The 22,028-nt window shown below is 35.4% G+C and overlaps 1 protein-coding gene across 1 annotated transcript in view; it reads left to right on the top strand.

The window, feature by feature from the left end:
* ANKRD30B (ankyrin repeat domain 30B) overlaps nt 1-22,028 on the top strand; it is a 104,966-nt gene that overhangs the window by 66,231 nt on the left and 16,707 nt on the right. Inside the window, exons 29-33 of the mRNA XM_055364182.2 lie at nt 7,352-7,380; nt 7,474-7,546; nt 12,830-12,860; nt 15,927-15,999; nt 21,745-21,823. Coding sequence (XP_055220157.2) covers nt 7,352-7,380; nt 7,474-7,546; nt 12,830-12,860; nt 15,927-15,999; nt 21,745-21,823 — 285 coding nt within the window. The remainder of the gene's footprint in view (nt 1-7,351; nt 7,381-7,473; nt 7,547-12,829; nt 12,861-15,926; nt 16,000-21,744; nt 21,824-22,028) is intronic.

A 22,028-nucleotide genomic window follows, 5' to 3' on the forward strand; every position in this document is an offset into this window, starting at 1 on the left:
TCTTCCTGTCTTTCTTACTGGTGGGAAGCCATTAGGGATGGAAGCAGCTGACCATGGAGAGCTGTGTTCTATTTGCAATAGTTGAGAATAAGCATATATGCACGGCCACACATGTATATAATTCGTCATATACACTCCGTATAGACCATAAGTTTTCAAACTTTAGAAAATCATCTGAAAACCTTGTTAACAATTCACACTGTGATTCAGCCAACTAGGGATTCTGCATTTTTAGTAAGTTGTCAGGCGATGCTGATGCTGGTGGTCCTTGGACCTTGCTCTGAGTAGCAAGATGAGAGACCTTTGTGGGAAAAATGTGGAAGAAGAGTAATTGGATAGAGGGTCAAGAGGAGTAGGCCTTTCATGGGAGAAATGTGGAAGAAGAGTAATTGGATAAAGGGTCAAGACAGAAAAGTTTAGGAGAAAGCGTTATGTTGCTCTTACTTTTGAGTATGTTTTTAGCCAGAGAAGAAGAAAGAAAATTCTGAATTTATTGCTTGAATACCTAAATTGTTCTTATTCATAGGTATTGTACTGATTTTAACGTGGAAAATGTTATTAATATTTAATAAGTCTGTTGCAATGAAATTTAAAACAAATATATCAATATTGAAAGCTTATTATATTTGCTATTCCTGATGAGTTTTGTACATCTTCCTCCATGAGTGGATCAAGGAATATTGAGATGGCTAAGCTACAAATTACAAAAATGTTGGCATACCGTTATACCATATGGGTATGAAAATTAGTGGATATTTATATTTAGTATTATTCTCTAAGTATATATCCAAGCTGATCAATTCATAACACTTTCACTGCTGAGATGTCAGTTCTACATTCAGCTGAACTCTCATCCAAACTTTTTACCTTCTCAGTGACAGGACATATTAAAGAACATGATGAATATTTGTAATGTAATGATATAAATTATTATAATGTGTTGCATTAAAGGCACATGGTGTAGCATTCTACGTTCAGCTTTTGCATTTATTTTCTCAGTGTCACGATTTGCTCCTCTGATTCAAGATCACTTATCTCCTCATCACTCAGCATATACACATTGGCATTAACACTTTTTGCAAAAATCACATATAAATATTTGTAGAATGTTCTTGTCATTCCACAGCGATTTTTTATTTTTTTGTTCAGCGATCAGCTCGTTTTTCATTTATTTCAAGATTTCAGGCCGGGCGCTGTGGTTCACGCCTGTAATCCCAGCCCTTTGGGAGGCAGAGGCATGCGGATCATGAGGTCAGCAGATCGAGACCATCCTGGCTAACATGGTGAAACCCCCTCTCTATGAAAAAATACAAAAAATTAGCCAAGCATGGTGGTGGGTGCCTCTAGTCCCAGCTACTCGGGAGGCTGAGGCAGGAGAATGTGAGAACCCATGAGGCAGAGATTGCAGTGAGCCAAGATCGTGCACCTACACTCCAGCCTGGGTGAGAGGGCCAGACTCTGTGAAAAAAAAAAAGAATTTATTTATTGTGGCACTATTCACAATAGCAAAGACTTGGAACCAAACCGAATGTCCAACAATGCTAGACTGGATTAAGAAAGTATGGCACATATACACCATGCAACACTACGCAGCCATAAAAAATGATAAGTTCATGTCCTTTGTAGGGACATGGATGAAACTGGAAACCATCATTCTCAGCAAACTATCGCAAGGACAAAAAACCAAACACTGCGTGTTCTCACTCATAGGTGTGAGTTGAACAATGAGAACACATGGACACAGGAAGGGGAACATCACACTCCGGGGACTGTTGTGGGGTTGGAGGAGGGATAGCATTAGGAGATATACGTAATGCTAAATGACGAGTTAATGGGTGCAGCACACCAACATGGCACATGTATACATATGTAACAAACCTGCACATTGTGCACATGTACCCTAAAACTTAAAGTATAATAATATTAAAATAAAAAAATAAAGAAAACATTTCTGACTGTGCATTTTTACTTTGCACTGCGTTTAATTAGACTCTCTTCATGATGACTCAAAAGCAACATAAATATAATTACAGATGTCAACAAGGCTTTGTTTAAGTGTATGTCTTACTTCATGCTATATTAGAAATTAAAAGTGAAGTACTTAAAATGCAAGGATTCACAGCCATACATTTCAATAGCCATTACAAATGTGGCTCACTAATCTTTAGAGCCATGCCATGTGACCTGTCCTGACTCTAAAAAACTCCAGTGTACACCTTTATAAAAATAAAAGTAATAAAAAAATAACAAAGGTAGTATTCCCCTGCTTCCTTCCTCTGCATGGATTTTGAACTTCAGGGGTAATCAGATCACAATTTAGAACCAGAGTTTTCAACCATACATAGGATTCCTAAATGCCAAGTGATAAATGGTTCGTTGATGATGAGATAGCTCTGAATGTTTCATCTCTGCGTGTTTTGCTTTTTTATCTTGTCTTAGAAAGGTCAAAGCCAGCTATTTTCTTCATAAAGGAAAATATTTTGGTTACATATTCATTTCATATGTCATGACACTGCTTTCTTTGCACTTAGTGAGGATGTACATTTATCATATTTTTACCTAAAACAAGCAGATGAATTAATGGTATCATTTCCTATATATGAATTTCTGAGGTTTCTTCAGTGCTTCAGAAGTAAAGTTTAAAGATATTAATGAATCGAGAATGACCTTCTCATCATAATTAAAGCAGGTTTTTATTTAAAGTGTATTGAATACAATTTTAAGCACTTTTTTTCTAAAACACCTACCTGCAATACGGTCATGTATTTAGCCTTAAAATGCTTGGACATAAATTTTTTGTGTTTTAGAGAGTTTATATCCCTGAAGTGTCTTCATTATTTATCAATCATCTCTCAAGGGAAACAGCATATATACTTGATATGTCTAAATATATTAAAGTATGTTGTACTGAAAAATAAAAAAGTAGAGAAAAATGAGAGATTAAGCATGTTTTATTCATATTATTTGATGAAAGGAGATATATTTCTATGTCAAAGAAATGTCTGTTTTTTCTTGAAGCTAAGTTTTTTATAAGAGGTTTTTCATAACAGTGTTTTAACAACTCGCATGGTATAACAAATAGAATTAGTTTTAGCAACAAAATAATAAAACAGTTATTTTCAGTAACCATTATTCTAACGTTGAAATATGCAGGTTAATGATATATAAAAATTCTCTGGAAATTGACTTCTAATTTTTGATACTTTCATATTTGGTGTTTTTTCTCTTTTTTTCTTTTTTTTTTATTATACTTTAAGTTTTAGGGTACATGCGCACATTGTGCAGGTTAGTTACATATGTATACATGTGCCATGCTGGTGTGCTGCACCCACCAACTCATCATCTACCATTAGGTATATCTCCTAATGCTATCCCTCCCTCCTCCCCCCACCCCACAACAGTCCTCAGAGTGTGATATTCCCCTTCCTGTGTCCATGTGATCTCATTGTTCAATTCCCACCTCTGAGTGAGAATATGCGGTGTTTGGTTTCTTGTTCTTGCGATAGTTTACTGAGAATGATGATTTCCAGTTTCATCCATGTCCCTACAAAGGACATGAACTCATCATTTTTTATGGCTGCATAGAATTCCATGGTGTATATGTGCCACATTTTCTTAATCCAGTCTATCATTGTTGGACATTTGGGTTGGTTCCAAGTCTTTGCTATTGTGAATAATGCTGCAATAAACATACGTGTGCATGTGTCTTTATAGCAGCATGATTTATAGTCCTTTGGGTATATACCCAGTAATGGGATGGCTGGATCAAATGGTATTTCTAGTTCTAGATCCCTGAGGAATCGCCACACTGACTTCCACAATGGTTGAACTAGTTTACAGTCCCACCACCAGTGTAAAAGTGTTCCTATTTCTCCACATCCTCTCCAGCACCTGTTGTTTCCTGACTTTTTAATGATTGCCATTCTAACTGGTGCGAGATGGTATCTCATTGTGGTTTTGATTTGCATTTCTCTGATGGCCAGTGATGATGAGCATTTTTTCATGTGTTTTTTGGCTGCATAAATGTCTTCTTTTGAGAAGTGTCTGTTCATGTCCTTTGCCCACTTTTTGATGGGGTTGTTTGTTTTTTTCTTGTAAATTTGTTTGAGTTCATTGTAGATTCTGGATATTAGCCATTTGTCAGATGAGTAGGTTGCGAAAATTTTCTCCCATTCTGTAGGTTGACTGTTCACTCTGATGGCAGTTTCTTTTGCTGTGCAGAAGCTCTTTAGTTTAATTAGATCCCATTTGTCAATTTTGGCTTTTGTTGCCATTGCTTTTGGTGTTTTAGACATGAAGTCCTTGCCCATGCCTGTGTCCTGAATGGTAATGCCTAGGTTTTCTTCTAGGGTTTTTATGGTTTTAGGTCTAACGTTTAAGTCCTTAATCCATCTTGAATTACTTTTTGTATAAGGTGTAAGGAAGGGATCCAGTTTCAGCTTTCTACATAGGGCTAGCCAGTTTTCCCAGCACCATTTATTAAATAGGGAATCCTTTCCCCATTGCTTGTTTTTCTCAGGTTTGTCAAAGATCAGATAGTTGTAGGTATGTGGCATTATTTCTGAGGGCTGTGTTCTGTTCCATTGATCTATACCTCTGTTTCGGTACCAGTACCATGCTGTTTTGGTTACTGTAGCCTTATAGTATAGTTTGAAGTCAGGTAGTGTGATGCCTCCAGCTTTGTTCTTTTGGCTTAGGATTGACTTGGCGACACGGCTCTTTTTTGGTTGTATATGAACTTCAAAGTAGTTTTTTCCAGTTCTGTGAAGAAAGTCATTGGTAGCTTGATGGGGATGGCATTGAATCTGTAAATAACCTTGGGCAGTATGGCCATTTTCACGATATTGATTCTTCCTACCCATGAGCATGGAATGTTCTTCCATTTGTTTTATCCTCTTTTATTTCATTGAGCAGTGGTTTGTAGTTCTCCTTGAAGAGGTCCTTCACATCCCTTGTAATTTGGATTCCTATTTATTTTATTCTCTTTGAAGCAATTGTGAATGGGAGTTCACTCAGGATTTGGCTCTCTGTTTGTCTGTTGTTGGTGTATAAGAATGCTTGTTATTTTTGTACATTGATTTTGTATCCTGAGACTTTGCTGAAGTTGCTTATCAGCTTAAGGAGATTTTGGGTTGAGACGATGGGGTTTTCTAGATATACAATCATGTCGTCTGCAAAGAGGGACAATTTGACTTCCTCTTTTCCTAATTAAATACCCTTTATTTCCTTCTCCTGCCTCATTGCCCTGGCAAGAACTTCCAACACTATGTTGAACAGGAGTGGTGAGAGAGGGCATCCCTGTCTTGTGCCAGTTTTCAAAGGGAATGCTTCCAGTTTTTGCCCATTCAGTATGATATTGGCTGTGGGTTTGTCATAGATAGCTCTTATTATTTTGAGATACGTCCCATCAATACCTAATTTATTGAGAGTTTTTAGCATGAAGGGTTGTTGAATTTTGTCAAAGGCTTTTTCTGCATCTATTGAGATAATCATGTGTTTTTTGTCTTTGGCTCTGTTTATATGCTGGATTACATTTATTGATTTGTGTATATTGAACCAGCCTTGCATCCCAGGGATGAAGCCCACTTGATCATGGTGGATAAGCTTTTTGATGTGCTTCTGGATTCGTTTTGCCAGTATTTTATTGAGGATTTTTGCATCAATGTTCATCAAGGATATTGGTCTAAAATTCTCTTTTTTTGTTGTGTCTCTGCCTGGCTTTGGTATCAGAATGATGCTGGCCTCATAAAATGAGTTAGGGAGGATTCCCTCTTTTTCTATTGATTGGAATAGTTTCAGAAGGAATGGTACCAGTTCCTCCTTGTACCTCTGGTAGAATTCGGCTGTGAATCCATCTGGTCCTGGACTCTTTTTGGTTGGTAAGCTATTGATTGTTGCCACAATTTCTGATCCTGTTATTGGTCTATTCAGAGATTCAACTTCTTCCTGGTTTAGTCTTGGGAGAGTGTGTGTGTCGAGGAATTTATCCATTTCTTCTATATTTTCTAGTTTATTTGCGTAGAGGTGTTTGTAGTATTCTCTGATGGTAGTTTGTATTTCTGTGGGATCAGTGGTGATATCCCCTTTATCATTTTTTATTGCATCTATTTGATTCTTCTCTCTTTTTTTCTTTATTAGTCTTGCTAGTGGTCTATCAATTTTGTTGATCCTTTCAAAAAACCAGCTCCTGGATTCATTAATTTTTTGAACGGTTTTTTGTGTCTCTATTTCCTTCAGTTCTGCTCTGATTTTAGTTATTTCTTGCCTTCTGCTAGCTTTTGAATGTGTTTGTTCTTGCTTCTCTAGTTCTTTTAATTGTGATGTTAGGGTGTTTTTTCTTTTGTTGAGACAGAGTCTCGCTCTGTCCTCCAGGCTGGAGTGCAGTGGCATGATATTGACTCACTGCCACCTGGGCCTCCTGGGTTCAAGTGATTCTCACAGCTCCGGCTCCCAAGTAGCTGGGGTTACAGGCATGTGCCACCATATCTGGATGATTTTTGTATTTTTGGGGAGACAGGGTTTCGCTATTTTGGCCAGGCTGCTTTGGAACTCCTGGCCTTGAGAGATCCGCCCTCTTCGGGCTTCCAAGGTTCTGGAGTTACAGGCATGAGCCATGGCACCTGGACTGTATTAGTTTGTTGATGGGTATGCTTTGACTTTTCTGTATAAGTCGATCAGGAAATTTTAAGAAGACTAAACTAGAGAACCCCAGAAATGTGAAAATACTAATATTTCACAGACGTTCAAAAATAAATATATTTATAAACTTTTATTCTATAAGTAGATATTTATGCTGATGAATTTAGAACATCCTCTGCAATGATAAGTAAATTGTACCTTTGAATTCTCATCGGAGCTTTGCAATTCTTAAATTACAGGACAAATTGAAGAACATAATAGCTACTTGTAGTATATTGACATAAGTGATTCTGATGTGTTTCTTTAATAATATGTCATAGCATTCTACCATTAGCTTCGACATTTATTTATTTATTTTTGGTGGAGGGGTCATGTCTTGGTCATCTTACTAAATTCAACCTCTTTCCTTATATGGCAGTTTACTCTTACTGGTATTAGGATTTTCTGCTTTAGTTAATGTCACTTGAAATATATTTTGACTGTTGAAATCTTCACAGCATGTTTGAGGAAATTTATTTTTTAAATTTTCTTAGGTATATTTCTGTCACGCTGGCATGTTAAGAAACACAATAGCCCAAAAGACCCCAAAACCTAGTGTAATCCCTTTTCAATCTAAGCATGAGGATTCATCTTCATATTCACACTGCATGAATGTTTGGTAGACTTTGACAAGCTTGCGTATAATCAATTATATATGTCCCTTTTCTTTTAGAGTCTCCTGATAAAGATGGTCTTCTGAAGGTAATAACTTTTATATTTTTATCTTGAATATTAACTACTTATTTTATGAAGTATACATTATATAGTAATTATTGTGTTTCGAAACCCATTTAGCCTACCTGTGGAATGAAAATTTCTCTTCCAAATAAAGCCTTAGAATTGAAGGACAGAGAAACATTCAAAGCAGGTAAATTTTGTAATTTTAATTTTAATCTGGAATTAAGAACATTAAAATATTTGAAATGCCAAGAGCCTTTTTATTCCCAATGTTGTTTTCTTTTCCAAATTGGATGGGAAAATTTGATACAAATAATGCCAATGTTAGTATTCATGTTTGAGAAAATGCCATTTACAGGGGTAAGATTTAGAGATTTAAAAAAAATTCTTCTGTACCTCATGTGGTTCTTCTTTAATATCCTGATACTATAAAGTTTCCAATTCACAATTTCTATACATGCTCAGTTTTAAGGCAGGTGAATTTTGACACTGTGAAATATTTGCAGTGGTTCACATGGTGATTGGAATTCTGATCTTTACTTTGAGTAAAGTTTCACTTGCTGACATGACAGTTGTGAGTGTTGTCACTCTGAGAATCTAAAGAAAATCAGTTTCTTGTTTTTCTGATTAGGTGATTGTGTGTGTGTGCGTGTGTGACTTATAATTTTTAAAAATCATTACTTGATGACTCTTTGCTAGACACAGTGTTTTAGAAGCGTGACTCTAAAGCACTTGGCCTTAGTATCTTTTTATGCTACTGTAATTAATTGCCTAGAGGTACAAAACAGCCTGAATTAGTTTTTGTTGTCATTCCCATGCATGTTTAAAACATGTTACAACAGGCTGTGCATGGTGGCACATGCCTGTAATCCTAGCATTTTGGGAGACCAAGGTGGGCAGATAACTGAAGGTTAGGAGTTCCAGACCAGCCTGGTCAACATAGTGAAACCCTATCTCTACTAAAAATAACAAACAATAGCCAGTTGTGGTGGTGGGTGCCTGTAATCTCAGCTACTCTTGAGGCTGAGGCAGGAGAATTGCTTGAACCTAAGAGGCAGAAGTTGCAGTGAGCAAAGATTGTGCCACTCCAGCCTTGGTAACAGAGTGAGACTCCATCTCAAAAAGCAAACAAGCAAACAAACAAAACCCCAGAAATTCACCACAAATGTGTGTGGTTCTAGACTATGTCTAGAATTTGTTTTCATGTCTTAAATTTCCAATAAATGTACACTGTACATATTATTTTGGAACTTCCTTTTTTTTTTTACTTATCTTATATTTTAGGTGTACTCAATACAGTTAGCTCCGCTTTGATTTCAGGCTTCATAGTTTGCGATTTTAACTCTAAAACACATTTAATTAGGCTGTCTTTCATAGCCACTGAAAGTCAACATCAAATGATAGCTTATATCAGAGAGCTTTTATTGAAGTGGGAGTCTTTACTGCTTCAACTAATATTAGAAATTAAAATGAAAATATTTAAAATACTGGAATGCATTTTAAATATTTGTGTTTTTGGAGATGGAGTTTCCCTCTTTCGCCCAGGCTGGAGTGCAACGGTGTGATCTTACCTCACTACCCCCTCTGCCTCCTGGACTCAAGTGATTCTCCTCCATCAGCCTCTGAGTACAAATACTCATTTGTAAACCAGTCACTAGAAAACCAAATGTTCTTACTGTGATTAGCTTAGAATAATGATTTCTCATTTTGTAGATGAGATGGGAGTAATGGAATAATAAACATGTAAATAAACTTGTGTTTCTGCTGTAAGAAAGAAAAAATAATTTCTATGCATTGGAAGCCAGCAATGTTTTCTGCACGGATTCATTGGAATTGTTTGAGCAGGGGAGTCCCAAGATTAGATTTAAGTATCAGAGCATTCTGGTCATGGTATAAACCAGACATTGGCAAACTTTTCTTGTAAAGTGCCAAACAGGAAATATATTAGGTGATGTGGTCTCTATCACAGCTTTTCAACTCTACCATTGTAGCATGAAAGCAGTCATAGATAACATGTGAAGAAATAGGTGTGATTGTACTCCAATAAAACTTTGTCTAAAATCCATTTGGTAAGCTGAATTTGGAATTCCATAACCATGGGTTGTGGAATACAACAGTTTGCATTGTGTCCCTTAATTGAGGGACCACAATACCAGGTCTCCACTAGCTTTAAGCAGCTTTTTGAATACTTTTATATACTCTTTCCTTTGTGCTGATAATTGTCCCATGATGAAACCCTCGCCTGAACAACTTCCCCTGAACTTGGAAATCCTGAGCAGGCACCAATGACTTACTCGCTGTCTGCGCAGTTCTTTTCACCTTCATTTTTGAGGGGTCCATCACGATCCTTTTGCATAGTTTGTCTTGCCACCTGCCAGGTCCATCCCGTGGACACTGACCTAAGTGACAGATGAGAGACATATACTGAAACAGATTTTTTGCCTGTCATTGCAGGTAAGGGGTTCTGCTGCCTGAGTCTGCATTGTTGGCCTCGATAAGCCTGCAAAGTTCACATTTATTTAGTACAGATTAAATGACAAAGCTGTTGAGTAAACATCACTAGAGGGTAATTAAGATTGCCAACCCCCAGTAGAAAGCAATCATGCACCCTCGGATGATCAAACTTTTGTCTTAGGACCACGTGAGTAAACAAGGTATTTAGATAAACTCCTCCACATTCCCTAGATATTTGCTCTATTGCTACCAGCTCAAAGTAAAGAAGATTAGGCTGTTTTCAGCCAAATCATTTACTGAAGCTATGCAACCCCCCGGCCTTCCAAGAAGGTTTGTGTCTATTTCCTATAACTATCTTTATAATTTTTTTAACCACTTTGTCTGATCCCCTACAGGTAGGGTTGCTTTTTTCCTGTGAAAGCCATCAGTTAAGGGGCCATGTCTAACTAGGAAATATAAATATAAAATAAATAAGTTTGTATTTCCAGTGGCAATGGAAAGATAAAGCAAATGCAGAAAAGAGGTACAGTTAATATGATTTAGTGATTATTGAGTTGAAAAAGCTAGGGGAGAGAAGAAATTTCAGGTCATTCATAAGTTTCCACATGGGGAATGCTCATGGGGAAGGAGTAAGAAATTGTCAGGTCAACAGAAAAGTGCAAACAGTCATGGGACAGACCAACCGTTTTCTTTACATATTGAGTTCAATGAAACATTCATGTGGGATATTTTCAGTAGGTAATTGGTTTATACGTATTTCTAGCTGGAGATAGAACTCTGGTTGGAGATGCAAGCTTAGAATAATTTTATTATAATTATTAAGCAAAGCCATAGATCTCACTGAGTTTATCCGTGATGCAGAAGATGTAGAATAAGAAGAAAGCCATTGACAAAATCCTGGGAGTATCAACATTTCACAGAGTCACAGGACTTGGTAAAGGAGACTGAGCAGTGGCTAATGAAAAGTAGGAGAGGAGTCAGAGAAAGTGATGTTGCAAATTTCTTTTAAATATGAGAATTTCAGCAGTAAGATTATAACTGAAAAGTCAATTGGATTTAACTTACAAGTTCTTCAGTGGTAATCTGTTCAAAAGAATTATTTTAGAGTTGTTAGGTATAATGTTGATGTGGTTAATATTTCTGGCGTCCAAGAGGAAATCTCCCAAGATCCTACCTAACTTTTTGCAACTAAAGCAGCATATATACACAGGGTCTAGGAAATTGTCTAGACTGGGGAGTACACATGCCAGCATTTTTCCAGAATTGTCAAAACCTAAGGGTCATGTGTGAGGAAAAGTGTTGTCTTTTTTATCTGCTTCTTGTGGAGAGTGGAGATCTGTATTGTTTCTCTTTCTCTCTCTCTCTCTCTCTCTCTCTCTCTCCCTCTCTCTCTCTCTCTCTCCCTCTCTCTCTCTCTCTCTCCCTCTCTCTCTCTCTCTGTCTCTCTCACACACACACACACACACACACAAGTACAGTAATTCATCCTTATCCAAGGCGGGTATTTTCTAAGACACCCATTGAATGTCTGAAACTGTGGATAGTATGGAACCCTATACATCCATGCTTTTTTTCTTCTATAAGTGCATATTTGTGATAAAGTTTAATTCATAAATTAGGCACAGTGAGAGACTAACAGGAACTCATAATAAAATATAACAATAACAATACATTGTAATCAAAGTTAGGTGAATACGGTCTCTCAAAGTGTCTTGTATTGTACTCGCCCTTCTTTTTTGTGTGATGACTGTGAGATGATATAATGCCTATGTGATGAGATGAAGTCAGGTGAATGAGGTAGGAGTTGTCATGTGGTGTTAGGCTACTAATTATTTCTTGCTGTCTGACCACACATCAGAAGGAGGATCATCTGCTTCATGTGCCCCTGGATCATTGAGCCATGATAATGTTGATGGTTGGGATACAGGAACAGACCATTTTGATGACTAATGGGTAGATAGCATATACAAAGGGATGATTCATGACCTGGATGAGATGGAACAGGATGCCTTAATATTTCATTGTACTCCTTAGAATGACACATTATTTAGGACTTATGACTTGTATATTTCTGGAATTCCACATTTAATATTTTTGGACTATCATTGACCATGAGTAACTGAAATCACAGAAATTAAAGAGACCCAGATTTGCAACTGGTGTGTGAGGGAAGTCTTGTGAGACTGAGCACTCAGTCTGTGGGATCTGAGACTATTTCTAGATAGACAGTGTTGGAATTAAATAGAGGACGGTCAGCTGTTTTTTGCTACAGAATTCATTGCTTATTTGTTGGTGGAGAAAATCCTCCACACATTTGGTCGTAGATGTCTTCTGTTTTAATGATTTTGGTATGAGAGCAGAGGGAAATCATGTTGTGTGTGTTTCTTTCTACACATACAGCAGATAAGAGACTACTGTATACTCTGTTCTAACTGCTTCTAGTCCATTTGTCTAGAAATTATACTTTCTAAGCTTGACACTGTCCACTTATACCAGTTCTGCTAATAATACAGTTTTCTGTCAGTCTTATAGGGTTCTGTTTGGATTATGACTATTGTAGACTGTAGTTCACTTGCAGAGATCAAATTGTGATAAATTCCATTTTTCCTTGCATTTGAGAACTACAAAGGAGGGGAAATAAGCATTCTTAATGCATTAATTTCCTACCAATAGTATACTTAATAATAATTTTACTATAGTCTCAACGTATGGTCCCAAAAGAATGCTTTGTAACAAATCATCTGAGTCTTTGTAACAAAGTGTCAGAGTATTATGCTTTTTAAACCAAGACCTGAATCACGCATGAAAGTGTGCATGATTCTTTTAAGTTAAGTTGAAGTCTTGCAATGTCTCCCAGGCTGCTTTCAGACTCCTGGGCCTCTCAGATGATCCTCCTGCCTCACCTTCCCAAGTAGCTGGGATTACAGGCATGTGCCATCGTGCCCTCTTATGTTTTTAATATTCTGTATTTTTTATTTATATTTGTTGATTTAATGTATTTTACTCTTTTCTTTAATAGTGGATGTGAGTTCTGTAGAGTCCACATTCAGGTAAGACTTTGCGGTTTTTTAAAACATACATGTTAACTCAGAAAATATAGAGAAAAGAAATCACTATCTGCTGAGTATTCTACTCTGGGCTAGACAACGTATTATGTACTTAATATTTATCATCTCACATAGTCATCACACAGCTTTGCAAAGCATCTGTGTCACCTACTTTGTATTAATCAGGCAAATGTGATTCAGAGAGGTTGATTAATTGGCCTATGATGTCATAGCTAAAAAGTGGCTGACCCTTGAGTTTGCCATCTGCTTACCTTGTTCCCTAATCCTTTCTCTTCCACCTCGGCATAGATTGATGGAGACCTGTGGATCACTAGGATCAAGGTACAGGACCAGATGGGATCAATTCACAAAGTCACATTTTGTTATATGTTAACTCTTTTTAGAGATTTCCCATAGAACATTGATTAATCCAAGACTTTGTTCTAACATGTTTAACCATTAAAGTGGTAACCAGTACCTTGTTTTTATCACCAACGTTTTTAGAGCAGATCTTACTTAGCTGTGGCCACAAGACATAGGCTTTTGTTTCATATGCAATACCAGGTAAATCCTATAGATGGATTATTTCACTCTTAGTGGAGAATATCTACATATAGATATGTTAATCATATTTAGAGGCTATTTCTTATAGAATTCTCTATTTACTGACTTCTTAGTTTAGTTCTTCTTCAAAGCAGTCCCCTCTTAGTTGCATACACTCTTCATTTTCTTTTCTAGAGTCTTTTCTCTTCTTTCATGACTTATTTATAATCTTTTCCTGATTACTTTCTTCTCTGCTTTCCTTGGTGTTCTTTTCTTCTATTATTTTATTTCTTTCTGCCAGCCCTGTTTTTCTATAGCTAAAATTAAAGCACATGGAATTTTAGGATTTTAAGGACTCTTGGAGACTAATCAAAATACTTTCATATTTTAAACTCTATTTAATATCCTGGAAAAATTGTTGTTCACATGGAGAATCTGAAACTCAAAGTGACTTATTTAAATATAAGAGGTAGCAGAAGTAATATTTAAACTCATTTCAAAGCCCACTACTCTTGTTTTTATATCATCATGTAGGTGAGTGTTTGAATAATAGAAAGGAAAAGGGGATGGATCTGATTAAACAAATGGAAAAGAATAATGGAATTAGCTGGAAAACCCAGTAGAAGTAGATAAGAATGGAATTATCAGGGAAAGGCCAAGTTTGAAGAGAAACAATCCCAGGATTGGTAGGAGTAAGGGTTTTACCAAAGAGATCAGAATATTGGATCTTATGACAAGTTTGATGAAGATAAATTAGAGGACCAAAAACACAGAAGACATTGGGAGTTATCTAGAAAGGCATACTAAAATAGGGTTCAAAGAAGTCCTGAATAGATTGCTGCTTTTTTTGCTTGTTTAATTGGAGGAATGGGCAAACTTCAAGATTTCTATTGAAAGATTTAGAAAAAAAGACCAACTCAGAAAAGTCTCCACAATCAGAATAGAAATGTCCTATTCTGTTCTTTCACCCCAAATCTCACAGGAGTGGCTTAGAGCCCCTTGAGTGCTAGGGGATTGAAGGTTGCTGAATTACATAGGTCTGTGGCCTAAGGCAGGTGTCCCCTCCCGTTTGCCTCTTTTTCCAAGCCTGTGATGTCCTACCCATGTACATGTAAAGCAGGGGGAAGATTGGCTGTCAAATTAGTCATGGAGCTTCAGTTGGGTTTTTGGTAACATGACTGAGACTCCGTTTAGTTGTTTTTCAGGAACAGGTAAATACAGAGCTTATTGGTTGGTCATTGAGTTTATCTTTTCAGTAATCTGTGCTTAGATGAGCTAAATATTTAAAGGTTGGAGACTGCCATGAAGCTCTGCAGAAGAAAGATCTGGAAGTGTGAGACACTTTCACTATATATAGTGGCTCCCACTTCCAGATCTTTCTCTCTGTATATATAGTACTTAGAGAAATCCAACTATCAGGACTCAGTTTTTCTAGCAGTCTCTCTCCTTGGGTATAAGTACCTACGAAGATTTTTAAGGCTTTGCTAGTTTGTGTAGACCTGAACAAGGAAGGAAAAGTATAAAATAAGTAGTTAGACTTTCTTACTTTTAATGTTTCAATTTTTGTGAGAAAAATATTCCCAATAACAAATATAGATTTGTATTTTGACATTTGTAGGTTCAGCTTTTCAACATTTCAGATATTTCAGGGCACTCTCTTGTAGCGTTTTAGGGTGAAGGGAAGCAACAAGGCCTTTTTAAGTGGTTTTTATGCTAAAAAACAAAGAATGTCATTTTCCAGTGACACAGATTAGTCTTTGAATCAGAGATAGACAGTGGATAAGGGACAAGGTAACTGTACCTTTCTTCCTCATTTTAGGTTATCAAGTTTGTTCCAGTTTAGATATCAAAAGTTATGTCAGCCATTAAGTACATTTTCAGTTCATCATAGAGGACAGCTTGTGAGGACTAATTATACTCAGGGTATGCCAATTATATTGGCAGTCACTATTTTTTATGGAACTAAGAGTGGGTGTTCATTGGATGTTACAGGTTGGAGAGATAGAGTCGAAAATAGGTAAATACAATCTTTTTTAAAAACAGAGGGGCCGGGCGCGGTGGCTCACGCCTGTAATCCCAACACTTTGGGAGGCCAAGGCAGGTGGATCACGAGGTCAGGAGATGGAAACCATCCTGGCTAACACGGTGAAACCCCGTCTCTACTAAAAATACAAAAAATTAGCCGAGCGCGGTGGCGGGATCCAGCCCCAGCTACTGGGGAGGCTGAGGCAGGAGAATGGCGTGAACCCCGGGAGGCAGAGCTTGCAGTGAGCCGAGATCGAGCCATCTCACTCCAGTCTGGGCGACAGAGAGTGACTCCGTCCGTCTCAAAAAAAAAAAAAAAAAAAAACCAGATGGCATATTTTAATTATGCCAAGAAACATGATTTAATATATTGAGGACTGATCTTTCCCCAGATTTTGTTTTTTGTTCTCATTTTTTGGAGTGAGCACCAAGATATGAACTGGCAGATTTTCTTTTTAAATATATGAATTTGCTCATTTTTGTTTTATCTTTTTTCTCTAGTCTTTTTGGCAAACTGACTACTGAAAATTCACAGTCTACAAAAGTTGAGGAAGACTTTAATCTTACTACCAAGGTAAAATAGTCTCTTGTTAAATTGATTTTCTCAGTTGGAATCTAATTCTGTATAGTATTTACTTTTCATGTTTAGCAGTGGTGTATGTATCATAATTTCATGTTGGTAATATAAAGTTGGTCACATAAAAACATTTTATAGAAATATGAGTAGTTGATTTAAACAGTTTTTTTGTTTTTTTGTTTGTTTGTTTTACTTCAGTAAATAACAAATGATTGGTAAATACTTTGAGGGTGTGAGGGCCAAAAACCAGAATGGGCTGTAGAATACATAGTGACAGGAACATTATATTAGAAAAAACTTTTCCACAATAGAGAATATATAAAATCTGGTAAAGGTTTCTTTGCATAAGTAAACTTACTGTGACTTTTAAAATTATTCTATTGTAACTTTAAAAACACCTCATCCTTAAAATTATCTTTAATGGATCCAGTTACTTATTACAGTAATCAAGGAATCTGTCTGATAAACTTCAGTTCCGAAACTGTGCCATATAGCATATAGGTTTTTTTGACACATATTATTTTGATATCATGTAGTTTTTAGGAGAGAGGTTTTTATCAGTTTCTCTTCTTGGTTCTTTAATTAAACACCAAAATAATATTAGAAATTGTGAAAATTTATTTGGGCATGGTGGTGCATGCCTGTAGTTCCAGCTACCAAGGAGGCTGATGCAGGAGGATTGCTTGAGCCCAAGAATTTGAGACCAGTGTGGGCACATACGGAGACCTTATCTCTAATTTTGAATATAATTTAGAAATTTAGAAATGTAAATTCTCTTTCTCAGAATCTGTATTATTAAGGCATGTGAGGATGTTTTCTAAGTTGTTTCATTAAAAGTATACTTTAAATTCTTCAACTAAATGAAGAATGCAGGTTTCACCCCAAGTGAAAAACCAGTTCTGGAAGCAGAGACTCTTAATAAGCATATGATAAGATTTTAATTTCAGAGTTTTTAAATTGTAGTTTTTAAACATATTGTTCAAAGATCTTTGATCACATTTGAAAATTTTAAATTTCAGAAGATTTTGTATTTAGTTATTTAAATAATCGTTTTGAAGCTCTTGCATCACTATGAGATACTGCAGGTTAGAAAACATACTTGTGTGCATCCTAGTGTACCCAGAATACAGTCTTGCCTGTAAAAAGCATTTTAAGAGGTTTTCAATGTGAATAAATAAGCAAATGAATTTTTATGTAATGGAATGTTACAAGTAAGATAATATGCATAATATACCTTATAATTAAATCTAATGCGTTTCTAAAATATGGCTTAAATTTATATTTTCTTTTAATATTTAGAATGCATAAATTAATGTGCATTATCTTGAGAAAATATGTCATAAATAAGAAGACAATAAATCAGAGATATGTAGTAAATAGGAAAGAAGATTACACTATATTTTCTAGTATCCCCAAGTGGAGTTCAGATTTAAAAAAATTTAATATATTTTAGTCTCAACTCATGTTTTGTTTGTTTGCTTTTTGTTTTTTTGAGATGGAGTCTTGCTCTGTCGCCCAGCTTGTAGTGCAGTGGCGTGATCTCGGCTGACTGCAACCTCTGCCTTCTTGGTTCAAGTAATTCTCCTGCGTCAGCCTCCTGTGTAGCTGGGACAGCAGGTTCATGCCACCATGCCCAGCTAATTTTTGTATTTTTAGTAGAGACAGGGTGTCACCATGTTGCCCAGGATGGTGTCGATCTCTTCACCTCGTGATCTGCCTTCCTAGGCCTCCCCAAAATCCTGGGATTACAGGTGTGAACCACCGCGTCCAGCCGAAACTCACGTTCTTTTTTTTTCTTTTTTGAGACGGAGTCTCGCTCTGTCGCCCAGGTTGGAGTGCAGTGGCGCCATGTGGGCTCACTTGCAAGCCCCGCCTCCCGGGTTCACACCATTCTCCTTCCCCAGCCTCCAGAGCAGCTGGGACTACAGGCACCCGCCACCACGCCCAGCTAATCTTTTCTATTTTTAATAGAGAGGGGGTTTCATCGTGTTAGCCAGGACGAAACTCATGTTCTATTAAACGTATCTTTTCAAGGAATACATTACTCTAAAATTCTGATTACCAATACTTTCTTCAGGTGAAAAGTTTATGAAACATTCATTTTTAAATTTTTTCTCTCTCTGTAGTAAGAATATTCTCGCTTTTAGGTATTGGCTGAAGACCATGTTTAACTAATTGTCTTATTATGTAATATTAAAATTAAAATCTTTATTACACAAGTATTAACAAAATAACCAATTGTAGTGTAAATACTGATCAGCAATATTAACAAAAGTTTGTATTATTTGTATTTCGTCACATGTCTTAGGGTAGTTGTTTCTCCTTTTCTTTCACGACTGAAGTTCATGATTGACGGATCATGGCTCTTGTTTGTTTCTTCCGCCTCCTTCACCTTTTAAAAAATGATTTACCCCAGACTTTTTTATCACAGAATACATTTCTTCATTGTCTGCTTTTGAGGGCATCTCTGTCTCAATTGTCAGCATATTTATTTACAGGTCTCTATTTAGTTGCTATGTATGATTTTCATTACTCAATCATTGCCCCCCGCATGATTTATTCTTTTTTTCGCTGTTTCTTGGAAGAAGCAGAATTTATACGATTATTTATTCTTAGCTTTTTGCCACACAGAATAGAAACAACCTATACCATTTCAATGCAAACCCAGTTAAATAAGGTACTATTAAAAACTAAACTCTCACATTTTTCCACACAAGAGGTAATTAATACAACTGTAAATTGTGAAGAGATATTTCAAAATATAACATGTAATTTTAAAATTTTAATTATTTCTACAGTACTATAAACTGTGTAAGAATAAATTTTTGTTGTAGGTAATTTTGATTAAAAAAATCTAATGGCTACCACCATATTTGTATAATAAATTAGATGAAGGGGATAATAGGAAATAATTCGTTGAAGAAGGGTAAGATAAACACAGAGACTACATGAGAGAGGATGAGACAGATTCTTATAAAAACACAGCAAAAATAGTGGTTTAAATGAGAGCAGGAACTCTCTAGAATAAAAGATATGATATAAATTATTTAAAATAAAAATTAAGAAAACATAGCCAGCTAATAAAAGATAGCTCAGGTGTTTTTGAGTGACTTATAGCTGATTTTAATAAAAAGCTGACAGAAAATATAAGGACGAGTATAGGTAGGAGCAATTTGTTGTACTCTTTAAAATACCTAGTAGAGAATAATTTGAATGTTTCTAGCATAAAGGAAAGATAAATACTTAAGGTGATTAATATCTCAATTATTCTGATTTGATTATGTGAATGTATTAAGTGATAATATGTACCCCCAAAACGTACATTTATAGTGTGTCAACAAAAAAATTATAAACAAGGAATGAAAATTTAATTCTTACTTCTTTTAGTAACTTTATGTCTTATATTTAATCTAGTCATACTTATGATTTTGTAGAATGCAAAGTGAAATCTGTTTTAGGCCTTGCCAACTTTATTGTGAATTATTACTTTTTGATTCTTTGGTTTCTGGTTTAAGATTTCTAACTTAATATTTGACATATTCTTAGGTTATTTAACTAATTTATCTTACTCTTTCATATAACCTTGGTAGCAGTTTTGAATATTTTTGATAATAGAGTATAAATAAGCATTTTATTTAAACTTGTTATTAAAATTAAAGTTTCTGATCATATGAACATGGTTCTTAATCTGTCTCTTAAAAGAGCAGAATCACTTTTAAGCTACAACACTGTCAAAGAAATGGAGAAATCATTAATCTCGAAATATTCTGACATTTTTGCTCATAATATAGGTGTGTAATGGTATTATATACACACATCAAATGAATGTAATCAATATTTGTCAATTGTTTTAAAGTAAAGTACCTATTATCATAGAATCATACATAAGGGAAGATTTAACAGAGTAAACAAACTTATCATTGGAAGAATACTTTTTACACTTAAAAATATCTCTTGCAATGGGGATATTTTATGTTATTTCCAGGAAGCCTTATTAACTTTAGTCTTCATAACTATTACACCTTGCACATATATTTGTTTATTTCTAAAACTCAGGAATCTTGTTGACTTGAACTTTTTAGTTTCTTTCTTCACTTCTCCTATGAATACTGAATTCTGCTTGACAATCATAGATATATGTAAAAACTATTAAATCATCAACTTGAATAATTGTTGCTTAATTTTCTTTATATGAGATATTTTCTCCAATTTTAAACTACCATCCTATATGGTGTAAATAGGCAATTTGAGCTAGTATTATATAGTTTCATAAGAAAAGCATGTGAATTTTAAAACAGAGTTTCACATTTCTATCTCACTTTATAGTAGTACTTAAAAATGCCTTATAATTCTATGGGTAAGCATTTCTCTTGTACAATTAAAAATCTCAAGGTTTTTATAAAGGTCGTTATGCAGAATCTTGTTTTAGAATTAAATGTTTTCATTCAATTCAAAGATGCATATTGCAAAAAATATTTCAGAAATAAATATTTACCTATATAAATAAAATTATATTCTTGAAATAAATTTGGAAATATATAACTGAGAAACTTAATCCCATGTTTTTCTCTCTCCTTTGATTTCATTTTCAAAATTTCAGCAGTCTGCATAGATTTGTGTTGCTTAATTCTACCCATTTAGTCTATCTTATAAATATTTATTTTCTAATCACTATGTAATTTTCCTCATGTAGGTCATCTACTCATACTCCAAATGTATTTATCTAGATCTTTCTTCTAAGCCCCATAGATGCCTCAAATCTTATAGGTCTCAAGCTGAAAACATCATTTTTATTTTTTTCTGACTCTTTTCTGACTCTATAATCTACTCTGTCATCTGGTTTCCCCATCCTAGTAAATAACAACTAGGAAGTAGCCATGAAATGCTCAAGCACTTCAACCGGCACTTCAACCATCCCTTACATCCTGCACTTCAACCCTTCTCCATGTCACCCATCCAGTAACACACCTAATTTTGTATTTTCTGCCTTCTTATAATTTTCCATATCTTATTACCATAATTAACTCTCTACCTATAATTTTGAAGTACTCCTTTCTAGTTTTGCCCCATCTCCCCATGTTCATCTTTACATCACTGGAAGGGTCACCTTTCTAAAATATACTTGTAATGATGTAACTCATCTGCATATTGAGTGGATACCCATTACATGAAGGGATAAGTTCACATTCTAGCGTGATATATATCTTATATGGTTTGGTCTCATTTTATCTCTTTAACTCATTTGCTCTGACTGTGTTCCAGTTTTACCACATCACTCTGGCATCCCTCAGTGGCCATGTTGTTTCATGCCTTATTATTTTGCACATGCTATTGCACCTAGAGTCTTTGTATCCTGACTCTGCACTTTGTCTGTCCTTTCCAATATGGCCCCATTATGGCAGCATTTTCTAAGCTTTTCAGGTAAAACTGATTTTTCTCTCCTTTGTGCCCTTATGTATTTTATTGACTTAAATTGTAGAACTGGTGAATTTTACTTTTCTGTTCTTATTTGTTTTCACATATCTCTACCATTTCTTGAACATAAGCCAGAATCTATCTTCCATGTATATTTTCTGCTTCTCCCAGGATAGTGCCTATGATTTGACAGATACAAAGTATGTTTTTTGTTGTTGTTGTTGTTGTTGTTTGTCTTTCTGACAAATTGATTGAGTGAGTGAATAAATACAATTTTTTTCTGAAGTTTTTTTTTTGTGTTTGCTTTCTGTGTTTTGTTTATAATAGGAGGGAACAACAAAGACAGTAACTGGACAACAGGAACGTGATATTGGCATTATTGAACGAGCTCCACAAGATCAAACAAGTAATGACAATTTTATTTTTTATACCAAAATAATAGAAGTGGTAAATTAGTGAATATCTCTGAAAATTTTTCTATGTTTAAATGCTGTTATATAGAAAACAATTTTTTAGCCCAAAATACAATGTCTACTTTAAAAATCACATTTTGATATCTTTCTTCATACTATCAACTCTTTTTTTTCTGAACCTGCTTCAATTCTGAAATT

This window comes from Gorilla gorilla, chromosome 16, assembly GCF_029281585.2.
Source record: "Gorilla gorilla gorilla isolate KB3781 chromosome 16, NHGRI_mGorGor1-v2.1_pri, whole genome shotgun sequence".
Classification (NCBI taxonomy): domain Eukaryota; kingdom Metazoa; phylum Chordata; class Mammalia; order Primates; family Hominidae; genus Gorilla; species Gorilla gorilla.